General features: G+C 41.7%; 1 protein-coding gene across 7 annotated transcripts in view; it reads right to left on the bottom strand.

Annotated features, from left to right (window-relative positions):
• Acsl5 (acyl-CoA synthetase long chain family member 5) overlaps positions 1–21522 on the bottom strand; it is a 41157-nt gene that overhangs the window by 9732 nt on the left and 9903 nt on the right. For 2 of the 7 annotated variants that reach the window (XM_046450557.2, XM_058581305.1), the window contains exons 2-13: positions 14977–15032; positions 14604–14788; positions 12174–12282; positions 8128–8192; positions 7911–8012; positions 5916–6015; positions 4961–5139; positions 4127–4159; positions 3987–4038; positions 3153–3226; positions 2745–2822; positions 1491–1625 (exon numbers count right to left, since the gene is read on the bottom strand). In XM_046450557.2, the coding sequence (XP_046306513.1) occupies positions 1491–1625; positions 2745–2822; positions 3153–3226; positions 3987–4038; positions 4127–4159; positions 4961–5139; positions 5916–6015; positions 7911–8012; positions 8128–8192; positions 12174–12282; positions 14604–14759 (1083 nt within the window). In that variant the 5' untranslated portion in view covers positions 14760–14788; positions 14977–15032. Of the gene's footprint in view, positions 1–1490; positions 1626–2744; positions 2823–3152; positions 3227–3986; positions 4039–4126; positions 4160–4960; positions 5140–5915; positions 6016–7910; positions 8013–8127; positions 8193–12173; positions 12283–14603; positions 14789–14976; positions 15033–15958; positions 16055–16482; positions 16572–21522 lie in introns of all 7 variants that reach the window. The other 5 variants (XM_046450564.2, XM_046450560.2, XM_058581304.1 and 2 more) reach the window with 4 other exon arrangements.

Raw genomic sequence — 21522 nt, 5'->3', positions numbered from 1 at the left:
TGCTTATAACATTATCATTTTACCAAGATTTCACTTTCTCCAAGACTTACAATAAGTGCTGCCTGCACTGTCTCTGAACCATAAGAGATTTCTTAAACAGTCACACAACTCACTCTTTTGCTAACAAGACACTAACAAAGACTTAGAATTACAGATTTATGTTAATAAAGCCCTCCATTTAAAAAAATAAGTTCTAGAAGCAAATTGTATGTTAGGTATTACAATATTATAACATACTATCTTTCTAAAAAAAAGTCCAACAACAGAAAAACTATAACAACACAATCTAATAATAACATAGTATGATGAAGAACAGTTAGAATTGTTAACAATTCTGTTATAGATTTGGGCTTTCGATGTCCATGCACGCTGCTCTAGAACCATGCCTGCTCTGTACCTGGCACTCCAGTTTGGCCTCTGGTAAGAGTCCAAGAGTGATTGGGTAAGTTGGGATCTCAGAAGTAGAGTCCAAAGCATATGAAAATGGTTACTTATTATTTCCACAAGACTATGGAATTACGAGAAGCTTTTATACCACCTGTCTTCAAATCCCAGCTTCAATGGCAACTTGGAGAAAGTAGTCAATCCAAGACTTAGGTGAGAAATACATAAGATGATCTTAGGACATCAGAAAGCAAGGAACCTAACAAAGACTACTGGAATCATGTCAGAAGGACACATGAGCAACTTGATAGTGGTTCCCAACTTCTAAGATGGGACAATTTGAATATCAAAAAGAATGTCTAAACAAATATGAAAATCATGAATTCATAATAATACCCACACAAAAAAACCTTTCAGTGATCACTTTTGAAGATTGTTGGGACAACAATTCATTATTCTGAAGACAGATTAATTAAAGGAAAGAATTAAATATTTGCTAAGTCTTTGTGATGAGATCTCAGCTAATGACTTCAGGAGAAATGATAAAATTAGAATTGGAAGAAAAGATCACCTTTTGCAAACCCCAATGAGCAGTGATCAATGACAGCTAAAACAACTATGTGACAGTGTGATTCTGCCCTTTTTCCTCCTTAGATGTGCCTTCCTCTGGGCAAGTTCTTTAACTTCCAAGGCTCAGTTTCCTCATTATCAGAAATAGGAAGAAATGTGCTTTTCTGTCTTGGTGAGGATTAAATGAGAGAATGCATTTGAAATGTATATTACAGGGCCTGGTGCCTTGGCAAGAATCTCAATTACAAGCACATATAAACCAGAGTAACAACTTCCCAGTAAGTTGGCTGAACATGAAGGGGCTCCCCAAGTCTGAGTTGAGTACCTCCTCAGATCAGTAATCTTATCCAGAGAAAAGGGGATTTCATTTATTGTGGTTTCTCATAGCAGAAGTTGCAAGTATGGCGTTAAACAGATACTTGAAGACTGGGGGGTGGAGGTGAAGCTAATTTCTTGATATTACGCAGTCCTTCAGAGCCCTAGCATGGGCCTAGATTACAGATGGTCTCTCCATCTCAGAGCAAGCAGGTCAGTACCTTATCATAGATCCTGTTAAGGAGTCGAGGCACTGTGGGAAACACTGTAGGCCTCAGTGTCTTCATGTCATCAGGCAGCAATCGGATATCTCCTTGAAAGAACCCAACTCTGGCTCCACAGGAGTAAAGGACAGCCTGAAAGCAGAACCAAAGAGGAGGCTCAGAACACAGGACCACTTTCAGTCTTGACTGGGAATGAAGAAGTGAGAATGAGCTGCTGGGCACATTTCTTGGTACATCACCCCTGTCCAGGACTCCAAGAGCCTCCCCAAGAAAGAATGGAAGCTCACTTCTATTGAGGTGGCAGGAAAGATAAGACAGACTGTGAATCCCAGGTCCTGCCCCAACTCCACCACAATTCTGTGCAACAGCCCAAAATATCATCCTTCATAAGACAGGGTTCATTAAGTATCCCTAAGAAAAACTGTCAAAATGGGACGTGCCTTCAATTTTAAGACCACCCCTGTTTCAGAAGTGTCAAAATATTTTAAAGGTTCACTAGAATCAATTTTTAAAAAATCAATCACATGTAAATGCTTTAGTTCAACCAACTAAATCTCATCTTTTGACATTTTATACATCAACCAACAATAAGGTGGATGAAGAAATATGGAAGAGGGGAGCAGAGAGGAGGTTTTCCCACCATACCTATACCTATGCTTTTGAAAGGTCAATCAACCAAATCAAATCAGCCTCAGAATAGCTGAAAAAACCCAGAGTCCATTCCCAGAAGGCAGAAGCACAATGTTCCTCGGCACCAGTTGTGCTGGTGACACCATCTTACACACTCAGATGTGGTGTGAAAAATCCCTGGGGACATCTCTCATCTCATCTGGATCAAAGATTCCTTCCCTGACCCTCTATGGGGAGGCTCTTCTTCTCTAACCCAAGATCTTTTTTTTTTTTTTTTTAAATCTAGCTAGTATAAAGTAAAAAGGGAAACACAGTATCTCATGTGTCAGCTCAGAATTCAGGGCAGACATGCAAGTCCCTGATGGGGATCACTGGACTCATACCTTATGAAGGCAGAAGCAAGGACGAGCCTCCTTGGGCACATGCAGGCTCAGCAGAGGAAGAGTCTGCAGGGGGTCAGAGGTCCTGCCAGGATTTGGACTCAAGTGAGCCAACTCCCTCTCTGAAGCTGACACAGTTCAGAGAAGGCTGTAAGTGCTGCATCGCTAACTTGGAATATATGTGGGACCAGCAAGTCAGGCCCTCCTTTTCACACACATGCTAGGAACATAGGACACTCACCTGTACAACCCTCTCAAACATATGAGCCAAGGGCAGATAGGATATGGTCACATCCTCTGGTGTGGGCTGGAAAATATGCTGTAGATCAGGGGACAAAGAGGAGCAGCAGTGGATTAATGCCAACTTTCTCGTCCAATGGAGATTTAAAAGCTACCCCCCTTCTTGGGACTGCCAGAGCTGCACACTGTGTAACTCTAAGAGCTGCTTTGAACTGCGTAGAGAGTAAGATTTGCAGTGATCCTAAAAGACGAAGGCTTGAAAACATAACTGCCTTGCAGATAAAGGCTATTCTCAGGCCTTTAACCTGATCCCCCCCACCCTTTTCTCTGTCTCTTCTAACTTTAAGAACAAAAATCTTATAACTGGTTCACATTTTAATGAGGGCTTCTTTTTCAAATGACCACTGACCTCCAGACATCTGAGAAAAGCAGCAGCATTTGAAGCAATGTTTTCATGGGTTATCATGGCTCCTTTGGGGTCACCTGTAGGAAATAAGAGGTGCAAAGAAAGCCCTTTTATGTAGCTAATAGGTAGCTTTTGGCCTTGAAAGCAGCTACATTCAATTGGTTCTGTTCAGAGAGCCAGGAACTTTTCCCTGTCACTGTCTTTTTGTGGATGTATATGCCTCTGTTTAGGAATGATGAATGCCCCAGAGAGTCTACTACTCAATGCACTGTTGACCTTCTACTGCCATGAGGGCAGAGCCACGATCTCAGAGAGCGACACGGTTGAAAAGAAAAAATCAAGTAAATCCCTCCAGTGCTGTTCATATGTCTGAGACTTCAGATCTAACAATATTACCTAATAGTATTGCTATGACCCTTACAAACCAGGTATCCTGGAATGGATGTAACTGTAGACCATCATGGGCTACATTTAAAATGATTAAGCACTCTACTAGCTGGGGAGATGTCAGGGAGGAGTACAGCCCATTGTGAAAAACTGTCGCTGAGCTACCCCGATGGAATGAATGAAACCATCCCAGTGGTGTCTAATAAAGAGAGGTTAGAGGTTGAGGGGAAAAAATAGACTTTATGAAATCATCTTTAAGGCCCCTGACATCCATAGAATGTAAACACCTCCATGTGTATTCAGTGAAATCTACTCACTTTTGTTTGATTTTTTTTTTTCTATTTGGGACTCTACGTTCAAAACACTTGGACGTAAGAACTAAGGATGGGGATGGTAGCCCACCATGCTTCTGGCTGACCAGGGACCCTGGCAGGACCTTGTGGCACTGACCTGTGGTTCCACTGGTAAAGCAGATGATGCTTAGGTCTTCTGGGTTGGGAGGCTGGAGGGAGAAGCACAGGGGCTTAGTCTACCATGAGCTTTGAGAGTGGACCATGGCAAGACTCAAATTCAGGCAGGAGAAAACTTACCACTGGTTTTCTGAAGGTTTCTTTGCCTAGATTCTACACGAACAGGAAACAGAGAGAGAGAGAGAGAGAGAGAGAGAGAGAGAGAGAGAGAGAGAGAGAGAGAGTCATTGGAACAGACTTGTGACAAATGCAGCCCTCTCTTTCCCTTTCCCACGAGAACACTCTATAGGAATATAACCAAAATTCCAACCTGGATGGAACCCAGAAGCCAATATTCAGGTACAACGGAAGCCCCAGGAAGGAACATGAAGTTTCTTCAGAATATTGACCTAAAGAGGGCAGATCCTGAATGTCCCAACTTCCAACCATACTCAAGATTCAGACATCTAGGACCATAACTAAATCTTTGAATAATAGGAATAATTACCCATGTCAGGGCATAAAAAGGGCTGATCACTTCCCTGAGTAATTTACATGTGCTCATTTGACTTTTTAGCACCCCTGTGAGGTAGGGCCTATTTTTATCTCCATTTAATGGGTGGAGAAAGGGAGGTATGGAGTCACTTGCCTAATGTCACCTAACAGATGTGGAGCTGGAACATGAGCCCAGCAACCTAGCTCCAGGAGCCACATCCTTAGCCATTGCTGACCTCTCGATCCACACATTTTGCTTAGAAGTCTGTGCAAATGGCCAGAGAACTTTCTCCTCCTTTGGTGTAGGTTTCTGATTGGTTTTGAAGAAATTATTCTTAAAGCTTCTGAGCATGAGTCTAATTGACTCCTCAAATACCACCACCCTATGGAGAACGGCAGCCCTGGCTTTGTGTAGATGTTCCTTAAGTTGCTCATGATGTTAGAGCAGCCTACCAGCTGCAAGCTGCTTCAAAATCCTACCTCAGCATCAAACAGGGAGAGGAGCTCGACTCCACACTGCTCTCCTCTCTTCTTCAGCTCGTCATCAAAGGGGTCCATGAGGATGATCATCTTCAGGCCTGGGATGAGGCCCTTTTCCACATTCCCTATTAGGACTGAGGCTTTTTCTGGTGTGTCACAGATGACTGTGGGGATATTAGCTGAAAGCAGAATTAGAGGCAGGGGTCACCCTCCTGCTCTGCTAAGTATCTGATTGTCTTATGAGAAGAAACAGATTTTCAAAAAATTTCAAAACTACTAGATTCCCCAGAGAAGATTATATCAGCAAGTCAGATTTAGAGAGCAATCGCTGAAACATTCCACTGATAATGAATGAGCTGCACTGAAACAGAGACACCTAGTTTTCCTGCTTGCTGCCAATACATGGACAGCTTCTGAGGAGCCATGAAATTCCTTCTACTTCGGAAATCAGTCAGACAACATGTATGGATAGCTGAGGCAGGATCCTGTCCACGGGTTTTATTTTGAGGAGGGTGTAGGAGAGAAAAAAGGGGGAAACTTTCACTAGACAAGCATTGCTTGATTCTTAAATGTTGGCATTTTTTTTTTGATACTTGTTTGCAAAAATAGAAAGCTTCTTTGATGTCTGTTGTTCAATCTTCTAGTTTTGTGATAAAAAGTAACATCTTGGGTATATAAAAGGGCTGCTACTTTCCCATTGAACATGGACTTGTTTAACCATGGCATTTTTCTTTTCTTTTTTTGTGGTGAAATTGAACACTGGGGCATTTTACCACTGAGATATATCCCTAATCCTTCCTTCAGATTTAATTTTAAGACAGGGCATCACTCAGTTGTTGAGAGTCTCACTAAGGCATTTCAAGTCTGCTAAAATAAAACAAAGCAAAAAGTAGAAATTGAAGAATCATTCAACATTGGGAAAGAATGAAGATGTAACGTAATAGCAAACTTTTACCCTTGTTGACAATATATATGATGGCTTCTGCTCCTAAGGTATCATACAGGGGGACTGCAACCAAGGAGTATGTGTAACAAGCCAATTCGGAGATGACCCACTGTGGGAAGAGAAGTTCAAGTAAGCCCTGGACATTGACTTTGAGAAGTATTTAATTCAGACACTCAGTCAACAAATGCTTATTTGGTACATTTATGTAAAAAAGAAAAAAAAAAGAAGAAGAAAAGAACAACTCTGTGGAGTTAGCCTTAGAGACTGTCACTGATACCGCTATAAATTATTTAGTTAAACCAGCAAGATAAGATGGGTACAGAGGGGCTGGGGATGTGGCTCAAGTGGTAGCGCGCTCGCCTGGCATGCGCGGGGCGCTGGATTCGATCCTCAGCACCACATAAAGATGTTGTGTCCACCGAAAACTAAAAAATAAATATTAAAAAATTTTCTCTCTCTCTCTCTCTCTCTCTCTCTCTCTCTCTCTCTCAAAAAAAAAAAAAAAAAAAAGATGGGTGCAGAGAACCACAATATGAAGGTAGACCACTATTCAAAGACAGAGTGTGGTCCATTGCACCCATAAGAGGCAGGTAAAGCAGAGATCACTTCAAGGTCATGGCTATCTGGGGACTGCTTTAGGGAAAGAGATGGAAATTGGACAGAATGGTAGAGGGCTGGAAGGGTCTGGTTATGGAGATGGAGGAAGAGAATGCATTCAAAGAAGGGGATGAAGAAAGACAAGAGGACATGACATAGTGTGTCTACATACTAGCAAACATGAAGGGTGACAAGGAATAAAATTGGAAAGATAGGTCAAAATCTGCTAGTGGTGGCCCTTAAATGCTGGTCTAGTATGAAGGCTGATTTCCCCCCCCCCCCATATACTTCCCCCAGATTCATGTTGGAGCCCTAACTCTCCCAGTATGACTATTTGAGATGGATAATTACCTATAGGAAATAATTATGCTTAACTGAGATCCTAATAATGCAGCCCTAATCCAATAGGATTGATGTCCTTGACAAAAAGAAGAAATAGCAGGGATGCACATGCACATGCACAAAGTCCATGTGAAAACACAACGAGAAAGTGGCCACCTGCAAGTCAAGAAGAGAGGCCTCTGGAGAAACCAAACCTTCCTACTCCTGATCTTGTGTGCTTTATCGCAGCACCCTACCAGATGAACACACTCTGCTTGGTGTTAAGTTCCTAAACTACAGCCAAGAACCCTCTTACTGAGGCTGAATGTAACATGCCTGGAGAAGGTAGATTCACCATCAAGTACAGCCAGTGCTTTGGGGGATGAACCTGAAACTCTTGCTAAAGCAACTGGCTCCAGCAAGCATATCAACCACACAAAAATTTTCCCTGAGGACACTGGGCATAATGACTTCAATGAAACTTGGAGATAGATTAGTTTAAATCATCTTGATGTATAACATCTGTTTCCAACACACCACAAAGACGGCAATGGGCAGACTCGATAGTGATAGGTGGGTTGGTTAACCAGTTTGAATACTGGTCAAATGTGCAAATTGTGGTTCTAATACTAACACATCCCTTTCTACAACACCTTTGAGATTGGATTTGGCAGTCCCTCATAATGTCCTTATTTTCCTCATATAATAATCAGACTGATTTAAAATGATCCATGCTGCACTAGGAAATAAAAGTCCAAACACCCAGACTAGGGCACTGGGCATTCAATCAGGAATTAAGGAGGCTCTGAGTCATAGCTCTTTCAGACAGAAGAATAAGCAGTATAAAATTTTAAAATAGTTTTGGTGATCCATCAGCAAGTGACAAAGCTGCATTGGGGGAAAATAATTTTCTTTATTTTAAGTGACCATAAGAGAATTAAACTTCTGAACTCAGCTACTCAGTTTTATCTAAATTTAAAATAAATCTGGGAACATCTATCTACTTCCTAGAGTAGTTATCTCCACTCATCCAGCTCAGCCAGGGGAGCAGTGGCATTAGGCTATGTTCAGTTTCAACATAGTTACCTCTGGCCTATTCTGAGCAAAGATGCCAACAAATTGGTCTGGTGCTGGCTTATATCCTTTGTGCAGGAGACAGGAGCCCAGGTACTCTGCTCGATCAGATACCTACAAAAGAGAAGAGAGGAGAGACAGAGAAAGAGAAGAGGTCAAGATTAAAAGACTAAATTAGCTCAGGATATAAGAGCAAAACAATCTTTCTAAAACCATGGGCCTGACTCACCTGTTTGTAGGATAGCCACTTATAGGGCTGGTTTGGTTTTCTGTATCCCAAGCAGGGTCCATTGTCTAAAAATAACATTAAAAAAAATCAACTCTATTTGCAGATGACTTAGACCAGAGAAGATAAAGGGGCATCCAGAAGAGAGAAGGCATGAAGGATAACTCCAGCAAGAATCTGAGCTTCTCTATATGTCCAGGAAATTCAAAGGCAGTGAGTACTTGTTTATCAAAAGCAGAGAGTCCTAGAAACTACGTTTAAAACAATTAGGAAATATTACAAAACATTTGTAATACTATATGGCCTAGTCCACATAATGTGGCCAAATAAAAGTCTACAAGTGAACACCAACATCCAGTATTGAATAATCTTGGATTGAGTTTCCCTATAATAAAAGAAATATATGCTTGTAGCCAGACACAGTGGCACATGCCTGTAATCCCCGTGGCTTTGGAGTCTGAGGCAGGAGGATCAATTGTGAGTTCAAAGCCAGCCTCAGCAAAAGCAAGGCGCTAAGCAACTCAGTGAGGCTCTTTCTCTAAATAACATACAAAACATATCTGGGAGGTGGCACAGTGGTCGAGTGGCCCTGAGTTCAATCCCCAGTACCACCCCCCAAATATATATATTTGTAAAAATACAGAAACAATTCAAATATGAATCTTCATTATGATCACACAAATACCATAAATTTCTTTCACAGTTCCTTTGCATAGTGTTATAGTTATGCTCACTTGCATATTTGGAATGAATAATTTGGTACCCTTTCTTTCCCGGTTTGATATAAATGTTCACACATTACTTCTCTGTAGAGATTTCAATGTCAGTTGGATGAAGTGCTCTGCTGATTTTATCTCATTGTGGGTATTTAGAGGTCATTTCCAAGTTTGATAATACAACAAATATTTTCAAATTGATAAATTCAAATTTAGAATGTTTTCTTAAAACAGTCCCCCAGAATAAAATAAGTGGGTTGGGAAGAGGAGAGGGGCTTTTGTCACCTGGCATCACACTTTTTGGTGGAGTAGTTAGGATCATTTACTTTTCTCCCACCAATGACATATCAAGTTTTATCACCCACTCACAGACAGTAAAGAATATATTTTAAAAATGTTTTTCTGGTTTGACCAGTTTGAGAAGTTAAAGTCTAAGCGTCATTTAACAAGCTAATGAAGTGACCATAAGAGAATTAAACTTCTGAACTCAGCTACTCAGTTTTATCTAAATTTAAAATAAATCTGGGAACATCTATCTACTTCCTAGAGTAGTTATCTCCACTCGTCCAGCTCAGCCAGGGGTGCAGTGGCATTGGGCTATGGAAACACTGTAGGTGGCTGAGAAGCCGCCACATCTAAATTGGAGGGGAGCCAAGTTCTTAATGGAAAAATAGAAGGGAAGGAAATTTTATATAGAGGAGTTAGCCAAATTGCTGAGAGGAATTCAGGTCTTGCCAAACGGAAGCTTTCAGAGGAGGGTTACTAGGAACTCAGGAGCAAATAAATGAATCTCTCACCCAAGTGACGGAGGGAAAAAGGAAGGAAAGCAGGAAAGAGATAGCCACTCTGATTAAAGAGATATAAAAAGTAAATAAAGAGACTGTCCACAGGAAACATTGGTACTTTTTTTTTTCCTGTTAAACAGCTGCATGAAGGCCCCAGAAGTTAAGTCTCAGGCTGTTCTGTTCCCTGAGCTAGCAAGTCATGACCAGCCAGCCCTTTAGAGCCACTGCTCCCTGGGGGTGCATTCTGGTGGTCTACCAATGAGCTTGTCTGTCCTGACCTTAGTCACTACTGAGAGCTGCTGTTTATTGAATGTTTACTGCATGCCAAGCACAGTCACTCTTTTGGTCTTCCCAGTGACTGTCATCCCCCCAATTGGTACTAAGAATTATGAAGGACTGGGGCAGCTTCCTCAGGCTTGCCCAGTAAGCAGTAGAGCTGATGAATATGGAAGAAGTAGACTACGTCTCCTATCGCTTCCTGATAAATGCAAATACTAGGAGAGGCCCCTGCCCAAGGGGCAGGTCAAATGATTGGTACCAAAGGGCAACAACTCAGGTCTCATTAAACTCTGCCCTAGTCAGCTTTAGCCCATTAGCCCAACTCCTGACCAGGCAGCATAAGCCTTTGATTAACGTCACCCACTCACAACTTCTGGACAAAGTAGCCACCCTAAGCTAAGTAGGATTTAAACTCTGATATACAGAATTCCCCTGAAGCTTTGTATTTTCAACACACCCTGGGGAGTGTCAGGTCTCACCATATAGAATTCTGACCCAGTGGAACCAAGGTGAAATCAGAAGATATATTAATTTAACAATATCCCCAGGTGATTCTCAACATAAATAAATTATTGGCTAGGAGTTAAAAGAATATATTCTGTCTGGTTGTATTCAGCCCTAGATGAAACCAGAAGTGTCATTTTTTTCTTTTTTTTTTCTCAGAAATATCATTTTTCTATGGAAGCAGCCAAATCCCTTTTCATGCCTGTTTACATAAGATATTTTACAGACATAGTTTGGAAAGTAAAAAGAGGAAAGAAAGAAAAAGAAAAAAAGAAATCATTGATTAATTGATTGATTGATTTTGAGATTGGGTCTCCTTACATAGCCCAGGCTGGCCTCAAACTTGCGATCTTCCTGCCAGCCTCCTGAGTAGCTGGGATTACAGGCATGTGCCCCTCCCCCTCAAGCCTGGCTTAAGAACCATTTTACTATTACTGCTTTAATTTTAATTTAGCTAGCATTGAAAAAAATCCTAAATGAGGTATCTCATGTGCCCCATATCACATTTTAAATGACTTGTTTGGGGTTAAAATGATAACACATGCTCAATGAATAAAACCAGAAAGTCCCAAAGGAAATCCTGCTATTTCAGCCATCTTCTATCTGCAGTTGCCAGAGAAGGAAAGAAATTAAAGTTCAGTTTGGTTTGTGTTTTGTTATTTGCTAACAAACAAATGAATACAAAGTGTAGCCCCCTGTGGAGCCTTCAATAGAAGTTTTCTTTACAATTAAACTTTCACTGTCTGGAGGAGTAACTTTTTAATCAAATACTTGAAAGCTGACCTCAAGTAGAACAATTTAGTCATACAGACTTAGATTTCAGTATCAGCTCCAACATTTTCTAGTTCTATGACCTGGGGAATGCCCTAGAAACTCTGAGTCTTCATTTCCTCATCTGTAAAAATGGGGGTGACAGTAGCCTGATCCTGAGAGTCGAGAGAAGGTTGAATAAATGATACATGTGTAGTACCTATTGCTATTGCATAGTTAGCACTTGATGGGAGTTGGCTATTAACATCGTCACAGTCATAGTTATCAGGCAAAAGGGAAAGGAGGGATAAGAGGCCACCTAAGCAAACCTATACCTGGCACAATGTCACTTAGAAGAAAAAAATGTATAGAGAAAGCTGTAAGCCAGAGAAACATGGATGCCTAGCATTGTGTGCAGTGATAGAGACATAAAGGCTTGATCTGCTCCAAACAAACTTATCAAAGTTCATTTGGTATTGTTTCCAAGAAAGCCCAGAAAAAAATGCTTCCTGTGATACTCAGAGTGGCAGTGTGGGCCTGGAGCGTTGTATTGGATCAATGACAGGTGAGAAGTCAGGAGTCCTAAGAGCTAGTCCTGACTCAAACGTTCCAGGCACAAATGCAAGGAAGTATGTTCATAAAAAGCATATTCCTAAACAAATGTAAGGTGCTGGCGAGTTCAGCAGAACAGTGACACATCATTGTCCCAACTCCTTAATGACAATATGGCAGAAAGATTTCTTCCTGTGTTATATGAGAAACAGATTCAGAGAAGCAAAGTGCCAGGTTATACAGGTGGAAATGAAAGAAGTGGGTTGGGTTTCAACCATCTGCCCTACACTGTTTCCAGCATACATCTCGATCCTTTGCTAATGTCGCCTGTACTTCATACATTGTGATTCTACTTGGACTGTGGCATCCAAATAGCTGGGGTTTTAGAAGTGAGACAGGGAAGGAGAAGGTAGGCAGAGTCCACCTCAGACCCCACCAAGTGAAGCCAGACTTCCAGGCTTACCAGACACAGCGAGTCCTCTTTGGAAAATTTCATACACCGTCTTGGCATCTGGGAAGTAATAGCGCATCAGCTCGTTGTCGTGCTGGTAACTACATTTGTGTGCTCCTCCCTAAGACACAAGACAGAATTGAGGCCAAGTCCAAGTCTTTCATTCCAAAACCTTAACGGATTGAACTGAAGAGAACATAAATGCTGATTTTTGAGGTCATGGGAATGTTCCCTTTACCATTCAATCAATGTTTTGATAATCTAAATAAAGATTGTCACAATTATGTTTTGGTAACCCCTGGCATGTATGTGAATGCAAAGGCGAGATGATAGGCATGGTTTTGCATCTTTAAAAAAAAGTCACACCAAGTTCAAACATGCACTAAATGCATACTATGTGTTCCAGGCACCACACAAACACTGGAGATGAGAGTTAAGACAAAAGAGTTTCCCCCTCGATTACCACAAACCAGGGTTTGGGGGATGTAATTGGGTAAGAAGGGAAAAACAAACTGGAATGTACGTGTTGTAATGAAAACACACACACAATTTGGGAAACAAACAAACAATTCTGTATGAAGCAGAAAGGTAATAGAAAAGAAAGGATATTTTAATAGAGACTTTGAGGATAACTAGACATTGACCAGTCACCTGCAGTTTGGATAAGGTAGAGGAGAGAAAGAGGAAAGATAAATCAGGGTGAAATTACACCTGAACTAAGACATCAGGGCCAAAAGTCACACGCAGAGTCTGATAGGCAGCTAGAGAACATGGTGATGGAGAAAAAGGGAGCAGAGAGGGACCCATCTATAGATACCAGATGGAACTTGAGGATCAAGGCCATGTGCGGGTACGCATGCGGGAAGAGATGTGCAATAGAGACATGCAGATCTTGAGTGACCAGAGCAGCAATGAAATTGGAACTAGAAAGTCAGAGGCAGGTGTCACAGTCTTTAGGAACATTTTCAAGTCATGGCGGATATGCTTTCTCAGCTATAAGGGCTTAGAGAAAGGATTGGCGGATTTCAATCTGTGGGCTGAATCTGGCCTGCCATTTGCTTTTATAAATAAAGCTTTATTGGAACACAGTCAAGCTCACTTATTTACATGTCGTCTGATACTTTCACTCCGGGAAAGTATTAAGTACTTAAGTGCAGCATTGAGTAGTTACCGAATGGGCTGGCCCTTACAGAATGTTTGCCAACCTCTGCTTTAGAGGAGTCAAGGCATGCTGAGGAGACCCTAGGAAGAGGAAGGGAAAGAGCCTGAGTCGCAGAGGAAGACTTCCTTGGAGTCTGGAAAACACCTCATGAAGGGTATTAGAAGATAAGGAGGGGGAGTTGCAAGAAAGAAGTGTCAAGTCAATTGAGAGGAAGGATGAAAGAGGAGCCATTGACTTTGGAGGGTAGGTTAGGAAGACCCAGAGCTCTTCGGAGGAGATGAGAGTGATAAAAGGTCAGTCTGGCGACAGGGTGAAGTTCAGAAGAGGAAATGGGCAGACTGCTCCTAAAGTACTCTGGTGGGAAAGGGAAGGGTTGAGGGGAGAGGGCAGCCTGAAGCAGCAGGGTAGGGAGATGGCAATGAGGCCCTGAATGTGGAAATGTACCAGAAGATGGGGGTGGGGAGCCTTGAAGTAAGATTCCTGAGTGGATGAAAGAAGACTGTCCAAAGAACAGAAGGAGTCAGTCTGCAAAGGAGCGGGAATGCTTTTTTTTTTTTTTTTTTTTCTCTGAAGAGGGTGTATGATAAAAATGGACGATGCTATTCATAGAGGCAGAAGGCAGAAAAGATGAAGACAATATCCTTGAAGCTTTCAATTTGCTCAGAGATACAGCAGAAAGCCAGGTATCCTACTGAAAGCCCTGGGGAAGGAGCCCAGTTCAACTTCTGCCAGTGTTAAGAAGAATGCATATTAAACTCAAAGCTGGAATCAACTCCAGGAAATGACTTCTTTGCCACTCTTAAGACATTTCTATGAAAATGTCCTTCCGCTCCGTCATCTACACCAATGACGAGCGAACTTCTCCTATGCAGCTAGCTAATGAAAAGGTGGCCTTAGTGGAATATATATCATCTGTCCTTTTTGTTTGTTTTTTTTACTTATCCTTTTAAGCATGTGAAAATTATTCTTGGATTGCCAGTTTCACAAAAAAGGTCTATTTTGCCCAAGGGCTATATTTTGCCAGCCTTTGATCTAGTTTGCCAGCTTTTGATCTAGATTACTGGCCTCCCACAATCAAGCTGTGGTTTCATTTTGTTTCAAGAGGAAATGTGCTAGTATTAGAAATTTAAATTTGTAGATTGTCTGTTGATCAGTAAACTCTTCACTTTCCCAAGCTACATCGAATCTCTGTCCCCTTTCTGAGTGAGTTATCCCTAGGTTTTGATTGTCGTTTGTGCTTGATTAAGGTTGACAAACTATAAAGACGACTGGAAAATTACCTCGATTCCCACAGACTGATTATCCAAGTCAATGACAGGTAAGACTGGTTGGGGTCTGTTGATCAGCCACAGGAAGATAGCAGCTCCGAACGTCAGGAGGCAGATCAGTGCAGGGGTTGGCAGTGGGGAAAATAAAAAATTAAAGATAAAAAGCATCTTTGTGAATAGCAGCAGGAAATTCAGACCTTAAAAAAAAAATAGCGAGAAAGAAAAAGTTAGAGGAAGTGGCAGTATATTTTTTTACTCAATACTTCTGTTTACAGAAGTTTCACACACATACACACGCACACACGCACACACACACACACACACACACACTCAAATTCTCCAAATAGAGCTAGATCTCTCGAGTGGCTTTGCTTCCAATATTTACCTTAGTAATGTTGGAAAGAATAGAGTGTGTTCTCCACCCCGGGCCACTTGACTGTCCTGGCACAAGGCAGAAGGGATCAAAGGAAACCAGTTAATCATTTCCCAGGCAATTTTGAGAAATGACTGCCCTTTTACTTTTGGCCCACAGAGTCCAGAGAAGGCCTTCTGGACCCAACATAAGCTGGTAGAGAAGGGTGCACCAGGCAGCCTTCCCAGCCCAGCCCGATAGAGGGTCAGGAGGACTCTTCCCATTGGATTTCCCCGGTATAAACCAAACAGAAGAGCAGAGCTCCGGAGAGGTGACGTCATAGGTTTTAGAAATAAATCATTTTGCACTACGGACGTTTCCTGTTTGCCAGATATGCCTTGCATATTGCTTTCTCTTTTTGAGCGTCAAGAGGTTCTCTGAGATCAACAGCATTACAATTTTCTGTGTTCAATATCCTCTGCCCTGGGGAGCCCCAAGGAATCAGCTTTCCACGAGGCAAACGTTAGCCAGTACTCAGAAAGGGTGCTGGCAAGTGGACTCAACACAGGGCAAGCCCTGAAGATTTAGAACAGGAAAAGATCTCAAGGAACTAAATCCACAGAAGCTTCCCCAACCCAACTTGTAGTTCCCAGCCACATTCAGCTTCAAACCATTCCAATAGGAGGAACTAACTTTGGGGCACGTCCTAGGAATATACCCCTGCTGTTGTCTCATTACTTTCAGTCTTGGTTAGGATAAGCATAACAGCAAATGAGCACTGACCGTGCCCAGGGACTGGGCTGGGGCTTTTGCATGGTTCAGTTCATTTAATTCAGCCAATGCTGTGAAGTTTTATTTCACAGAAGAGAAAAATGGAAGCTCCCAAAGGATAAAGTGACTTGTCCAAATCCACACACTATTTCCCATTGTGGCTTCTCTAGTAAAATCTGTAAGATTACAACTAATTGTTCAGATAGATTCTAATCCCAGTGTTCAAGGAGTCTGAATTTGGCACCTTACAGATGACAGCAAATGAAGTTCACCACTTGCATTCTTCAAGTTCACGACAACGCTTGGTGGAACAATATTTCAGAGAAGAGGCCAAACATTCCTACTCAAAAATCAGAAGAGCAAAACAAGCCCAGTAAAAAGTTTTATCAGATCAAGATCATAACTGCCCTTAGAGCTTTGGGAAAGCGGCCACTAGCTGGCATCTGGAAACTTCTCCGTAAAGGGAAACACTTCACTCTAATCTAAGAAAAGCCTTATTAGGTCTACAAATTTTGTGGGGCAGGAATTTTTCTGCCCCTTATTGGTTATTTCCTGACTTGGGGGTAGTCCCTTTCCATTTTGTAAAGGACACCTAAACTCCCAGAGACTGGAATGATAATCCCCACCTCCTTGTTTCCTTCCACATTGCATTTGGGGGAAGAAAAAGAGGGCAAAACAAAAGCAAGGACCCCGGGTGCTGGGTTACATAACAAGGGCACTATTGTGATCACTGGGCAGGAATAGGACAGCTGGGAGTTCTTGTGGTACCTGGACTTGTAGGGTGGAGTGGCACTCTAGGAGGCAAAGCATTCAGGAGACAGCGTACAGGACACCATTTTTAGGCCGGCCACTCCAACCTGGGAAGGGGGACAGCCCCAGTGTAAATTGTGACAGAGTAAGAGGGAGTGCCAAAGGAGAGAAGAAGTCTGCTTTGTACTCGGCCCCCCATCCCTCCCCACAGGCTGGGACACTGCCACCAGCCTGGCGAGATCTTATCATCTGGGCTTTTCCCCTCGGCCTCTGTCCCACCTGCAAATTAAGGGATCCTTACCTGTACCCCTCTTCTCCACTATGGGAACAAGTTGTGGCACCATGGACTTCTGCCCTTTCCTCCAGATGGCAAAGTTAACATTTTAATGGGGGGGACTTCATAAGATCTTCAGAGTAGCTTCTAAAGGTGAAGCTTCTCTTCATTAGTGGTGAAGGGGGGCGGTAAGAGGGGAGGAGGAAGGGCTAATAACCTGGCAGGTAACCCAGTGGGATAAAAAGGACAGAGAATCCTTGACTGGTCTCAAGGGGGCACCTGCTGTCAATCTCAGCTGATTGTTACCACATAGTCATGTGGGCCAGGGTCACCACATTGTCAGTTTTTTTTTTTTTTCCCTAGATAACCCAGAGGACTGAATATTGTAAAACCTCAATTTTAACTAGTGGCAAGTTTTAAAAGTTGGGAGATAAATAAGAACATATCTCCCTGTTTAATTTGGACCATGTTCTGTCAATTCTTGACTCTTCCTTTTACACAGATTTGGGTCCTATTGTCCACAGAGAGAGCGAGACCGACCACTGCATTACGAAGGAAGGAGAGATTTACAAGTTTCAAGACCCCAGTTTCATGAGAATGAAAGGACTTGCCTGCATCTACAAGGGATTTTATTTGTAGAAGATCTTGAAGGCTGTATTTATTTCACGACTGTGATAGCTTACTCAGTTTCCTATTGCTGACCAGTTATCCAATTTGAGGAGAAGATGAACATTTTAAAAAAAGTGAAATAAAAATCCATGTACTAGAATTATACTAGAATTAACCAGTGTAAAGTATTGAATTTGGAAGTATTTTACTACACTTGTGATGTATCTGTTCTTTGAAGAAATGTCTATTTGAATTCTTTGGCTTCTTTAAAAAAGGGTTGTCTTTTTGTTGTGATTTGTGAGATTCCTTTCTATACTCCAGATACTAGAACCTTATCAGAATATTGCAATGTTTTTTTTTCCCATTCTTTGGTTGTCTTTTCCCTATTTTGAATGTCCCACATTTTTAACCTTATGACACTAGCACTAGAGAGGATTTTCTTTCTTTTTTTAATTATTTTTATTTTTATTTTTTTAGTTTTTGGACCTTTATTTTGTTGGACCTTTATTTTATTTTATATGCAGTGCTAAGAATCAAACCCAGTGCCTCACACATGCTAGGCAAGTGTTCTACCATTGAGCCCCAACCCCAGCCCCTAGAAAGGATTTTCAACCACTTCATGTGACTCTGTCACTCTTTAAATGGGAGAAAGTAAAGGCATGAGGGCAGGTGGGACCCACAGGTCACAACATTGCTGGATGGGGACACCCTGATACCATTCTAACCTTCAGAATCTGGGAACATTTCCAGATTTGCTTAAATAAATGAGGCGGGAAAGCCATGCCCCTCTTGTCATGTGTCCTGTGTGACTCAGATTACAATTCTGGTTCTTGGGCTCCACAGAATCTCTATCAGAAGTTGGTATGATGGCATTTCCTCTTCCCTTTATTGTTACGCTTCATTGGGGGGAAAAATGGGGAAGAGAGAAATGTGATGGTGGGAAAGAAAAGAGGAAAGGGTTCTGTTATGCTGTGTCTGGGAGCTCCCATCCCGGTCTCCGTACATGGCTGAGTGAACTTGATGCACATTAGGATGACCCCAAATGCAAAGCTTTTTGATGTGTTGGTAGCAACATGCCTTTGCTCCCGCAGCTCAGGAGGTTCATCATCAGGGCCTTCTCGGGGGCATGGATGGCCATAGCCAGAGTGACTCATTTCCTGGCTCCTAGCATGTTTTATTTCCAAGCCAGTCGAAGGACACCTTCCACCTCCACACCTCCCCACAAGCTACCGAGATCAGTCTTGCCACCTAGATTTTGACCATCCCCTATTCAGCTTTGGATTTTGCTCCTTTGTGAGTTCAGGGAAGCATTTTCTTCATTAAATTTCATTTTCTTTGAACAAAATCCCTCAATGGTGCTTTCCATTCTTCCATTCAAGTTTTTGGCCAACTCTGTTTATTGCTATGAATTATTCAGACTATCCCTATAGGCTAAAAATGAATTTCTTTTGGTAACTCAGTCCTTTTAAAAGATGGTACGATCCTTGGGTATTTATCCACAAGAACTAAAGTCAGCATACTACCGTGATACATGCATACCAGTGTTTGTAGCAGTGCAAGTCACAAAAGCTAAGTTATGGAACCAGCCCAGGGGCCTGTCAACAGATGAATAGATAAAGAATATGTGGTATATAAACATAATAGACTTGACTCAGCCATAAAGAAGAATGAAATGATGGCATTTGCTGGCAAATAGATGGAACTAGAGACCATCATGCTAATTGATGGGGAGGAGGAGGGAGGGAAAAGGGAGAAACTGTGGAATGAAATTTACCAAATTTTGCCATGTACATATATGAATACACCGTGGTGAATTCCTTCTTTCTGTATAACTATAGAACATCAATTTTAAAAACAGGGTAAACAGAAGGAACCCAAGTAAGATAGAGGAAGGGTGTCAGGGGAAGGGGGAGGGAGAGGGCACCAGGAAGAGGAAGAGGGAAAGAGGAAGTACTGGGGACTGTAATGGAGCACATTATATTCCATGCATGTATGATTATGCAAAACTGAACCCCACTATTATATATAACTAGCAGTGTAAGTCACAAAAGCTAAGTTATGGAACCAGCCCAGGGGCCTATCAACAGATGAATAGATAAAGAATATGTGGTATATAAACATAATAGATTTGACTCAGCCATAAAAAAAATAGATGGTATTTTTGCTATAGATATTCTACTCAGAGACTCACCTCAGAGTCTGTGTATTTTCCCATCTCTTTGCCTGGAATACTGTTCCCCAGATCTGATATGGTCGTGCATTCTTATAGGGCGAGGTCTCACCTGAAACCTCACTTCCTCAGAGGTTTGCTCTCTGCTCACCCTATCAATGCTGCCCTTTCCTCTTCTACGCCTATCACAGACCTGGCTTTCTCTCCTCCATGACATCATTCACTGAAATAGTCCTGTTCTCCTTATCATCCATCATCCCTACTGAACTGATATTCTAATTGTTTGTTTTGTTTACGTGCCTAAGCCATGCCTGCCATGTAATAAACTGTTAATAAGTGATTGTATAATAAATATTCTAGATTGGACTCACCCCCCCCACACACACACTTTTATGTGGTATTGTGGATTAAACCCCCAGGGGCACTTTACCATAGAGCCACAAACCCAGTCCCACGTTTTTTAAGTCCCACCCCCCATCCCGAAACAGGGTCTCTATGTTTCCCAGGCTAAAATCTCAAACTTAGAATCCTCCTGCCTCAGCCTCCCCAGTTGCTGGAATCACAGGTGCATGCCTCTGCACCTGTGTAGACTTGTCCACTCTAAAATACTTGAGTTTAACACATTTTACCTCACCTGCAAACTCCAAAATCTTAGACCATCAAAAGTCACTCTGGGACTCAGTGGTAGAGCACATGCAACCTGGGTTTGATTCCATACACCAAAAAAAAAAAAAAAAAAAAGTTACTCTGGCCAATCCTGAGATGGGTCCTCCCAAATCAATATTTGGAAAGGTATTTATTGATTTATGATTAGTAGATGCTGAAAAGAATGTGTTTCTAATACACATCAAAGACCACTCAGGATGAAACTTCCTCTTCAGACTTGGAAGAACCAGAATGAAGTTATCTGCATTATTAAATGGGCAGAAAGTTCTAGCCAAGAAATAAACCATTCCTGAGTTTCTGGAATTCTACAGACAACAAGGCAAATTATCTTTGTTTTAGGTCTGGAGAGCTAATTATTTTCTGTGCAATAAGGATAAATTATAATTATAAGCATTTTTAAAAAAAAAACAACTGCCTTCTAGAAAGTGGCACAAGCTCATTGGATTTAATTGGTTTCTTTACTTTCGTGTATGTGTGAGCTCATCCTGTGGTGACAGAAACCTCATTAAAAGGGAGACCAGAGTCCCTAAATTTTCATACCTAGTGATTCACGCATTGTTCCACACTAGGTGTTAGGAGGCTGCTTATGAAAGTTTGGTTCTCTTGGCTGGGCCTTCCATGTCTAACCCAACCTCCATTGTTATTTTCCTTAAAATCCTGCCACCATCAACTTAGTCTTCTATCTCAATCATCAGCCACATAGTCCATATTTCTGGACAAAGGGATGGCAAAATGTCAACAGGAAGTTGCAGGCCAATAGCATCCCAAGCATACCTGGAAGGACCTGATAACCTTGTCCTTCATGGGCAATGAAGGTGAGCCAGGCATGTGTTCTGTTGCAAGATCCTTCACCCAGTTTCCTCAGAGCCTGGGGGCCAAGGGCTTTTTAAAAAAACATTTCTTAACACCAGCTTACTTTCCTATATCACAAGTAGTTATCTTCTACCAGGGAAATAAAAGATAAAATAAAAGATAACATGATTTCAGACAGTAATCCTTTTTCACAAAATGAAGTCAGAGAAAGCCTGCTCAAAATTTCTTTCTTATTCCCGAAGAAAGAGAATCAGAGATACCTAGGCTATTTAAAAGCATTCAAAAATCGAAAACAGCTCAACGTTCAGTCAGAGCTGAGATGAAAATCTGTGGGCACATATTCCACTTCAAATGTAAAATCAAATAACAACAAAGCAACCGATAAAACCCCAGAAGGAAATAAGGTGCAATTAATGTTGTTTGTATAATGACTGAGATAATTCAATAAGGTGGCCAGGTGCTGAAACTAGCACTCAGGAAGTCAATAGCTTTTCTCTATTTCATACAAATCACTCATTGGAAAATA

This window comes from Marmota monax, unplaced genomic scaffold (assembly GCF_021218885.2).
Source record: "Marmota monax isolate L192 unplaced genomic scaffold, Marmota_monax_Labrador192_F-V1.1 WCK01_AAM20220418_F8-fsc00004, whole genome shotgun sequence".
NCBI classification, from domain to species: domain Eukaryota; kingdom Metazoa; phylum Chordata; class Mammalia; order Rodentia; family Sciuridae; genus Marmota; species Marmota monax.
This window is presented reverse-complemented; position numbering and strand designations above follow the sequence as displayed.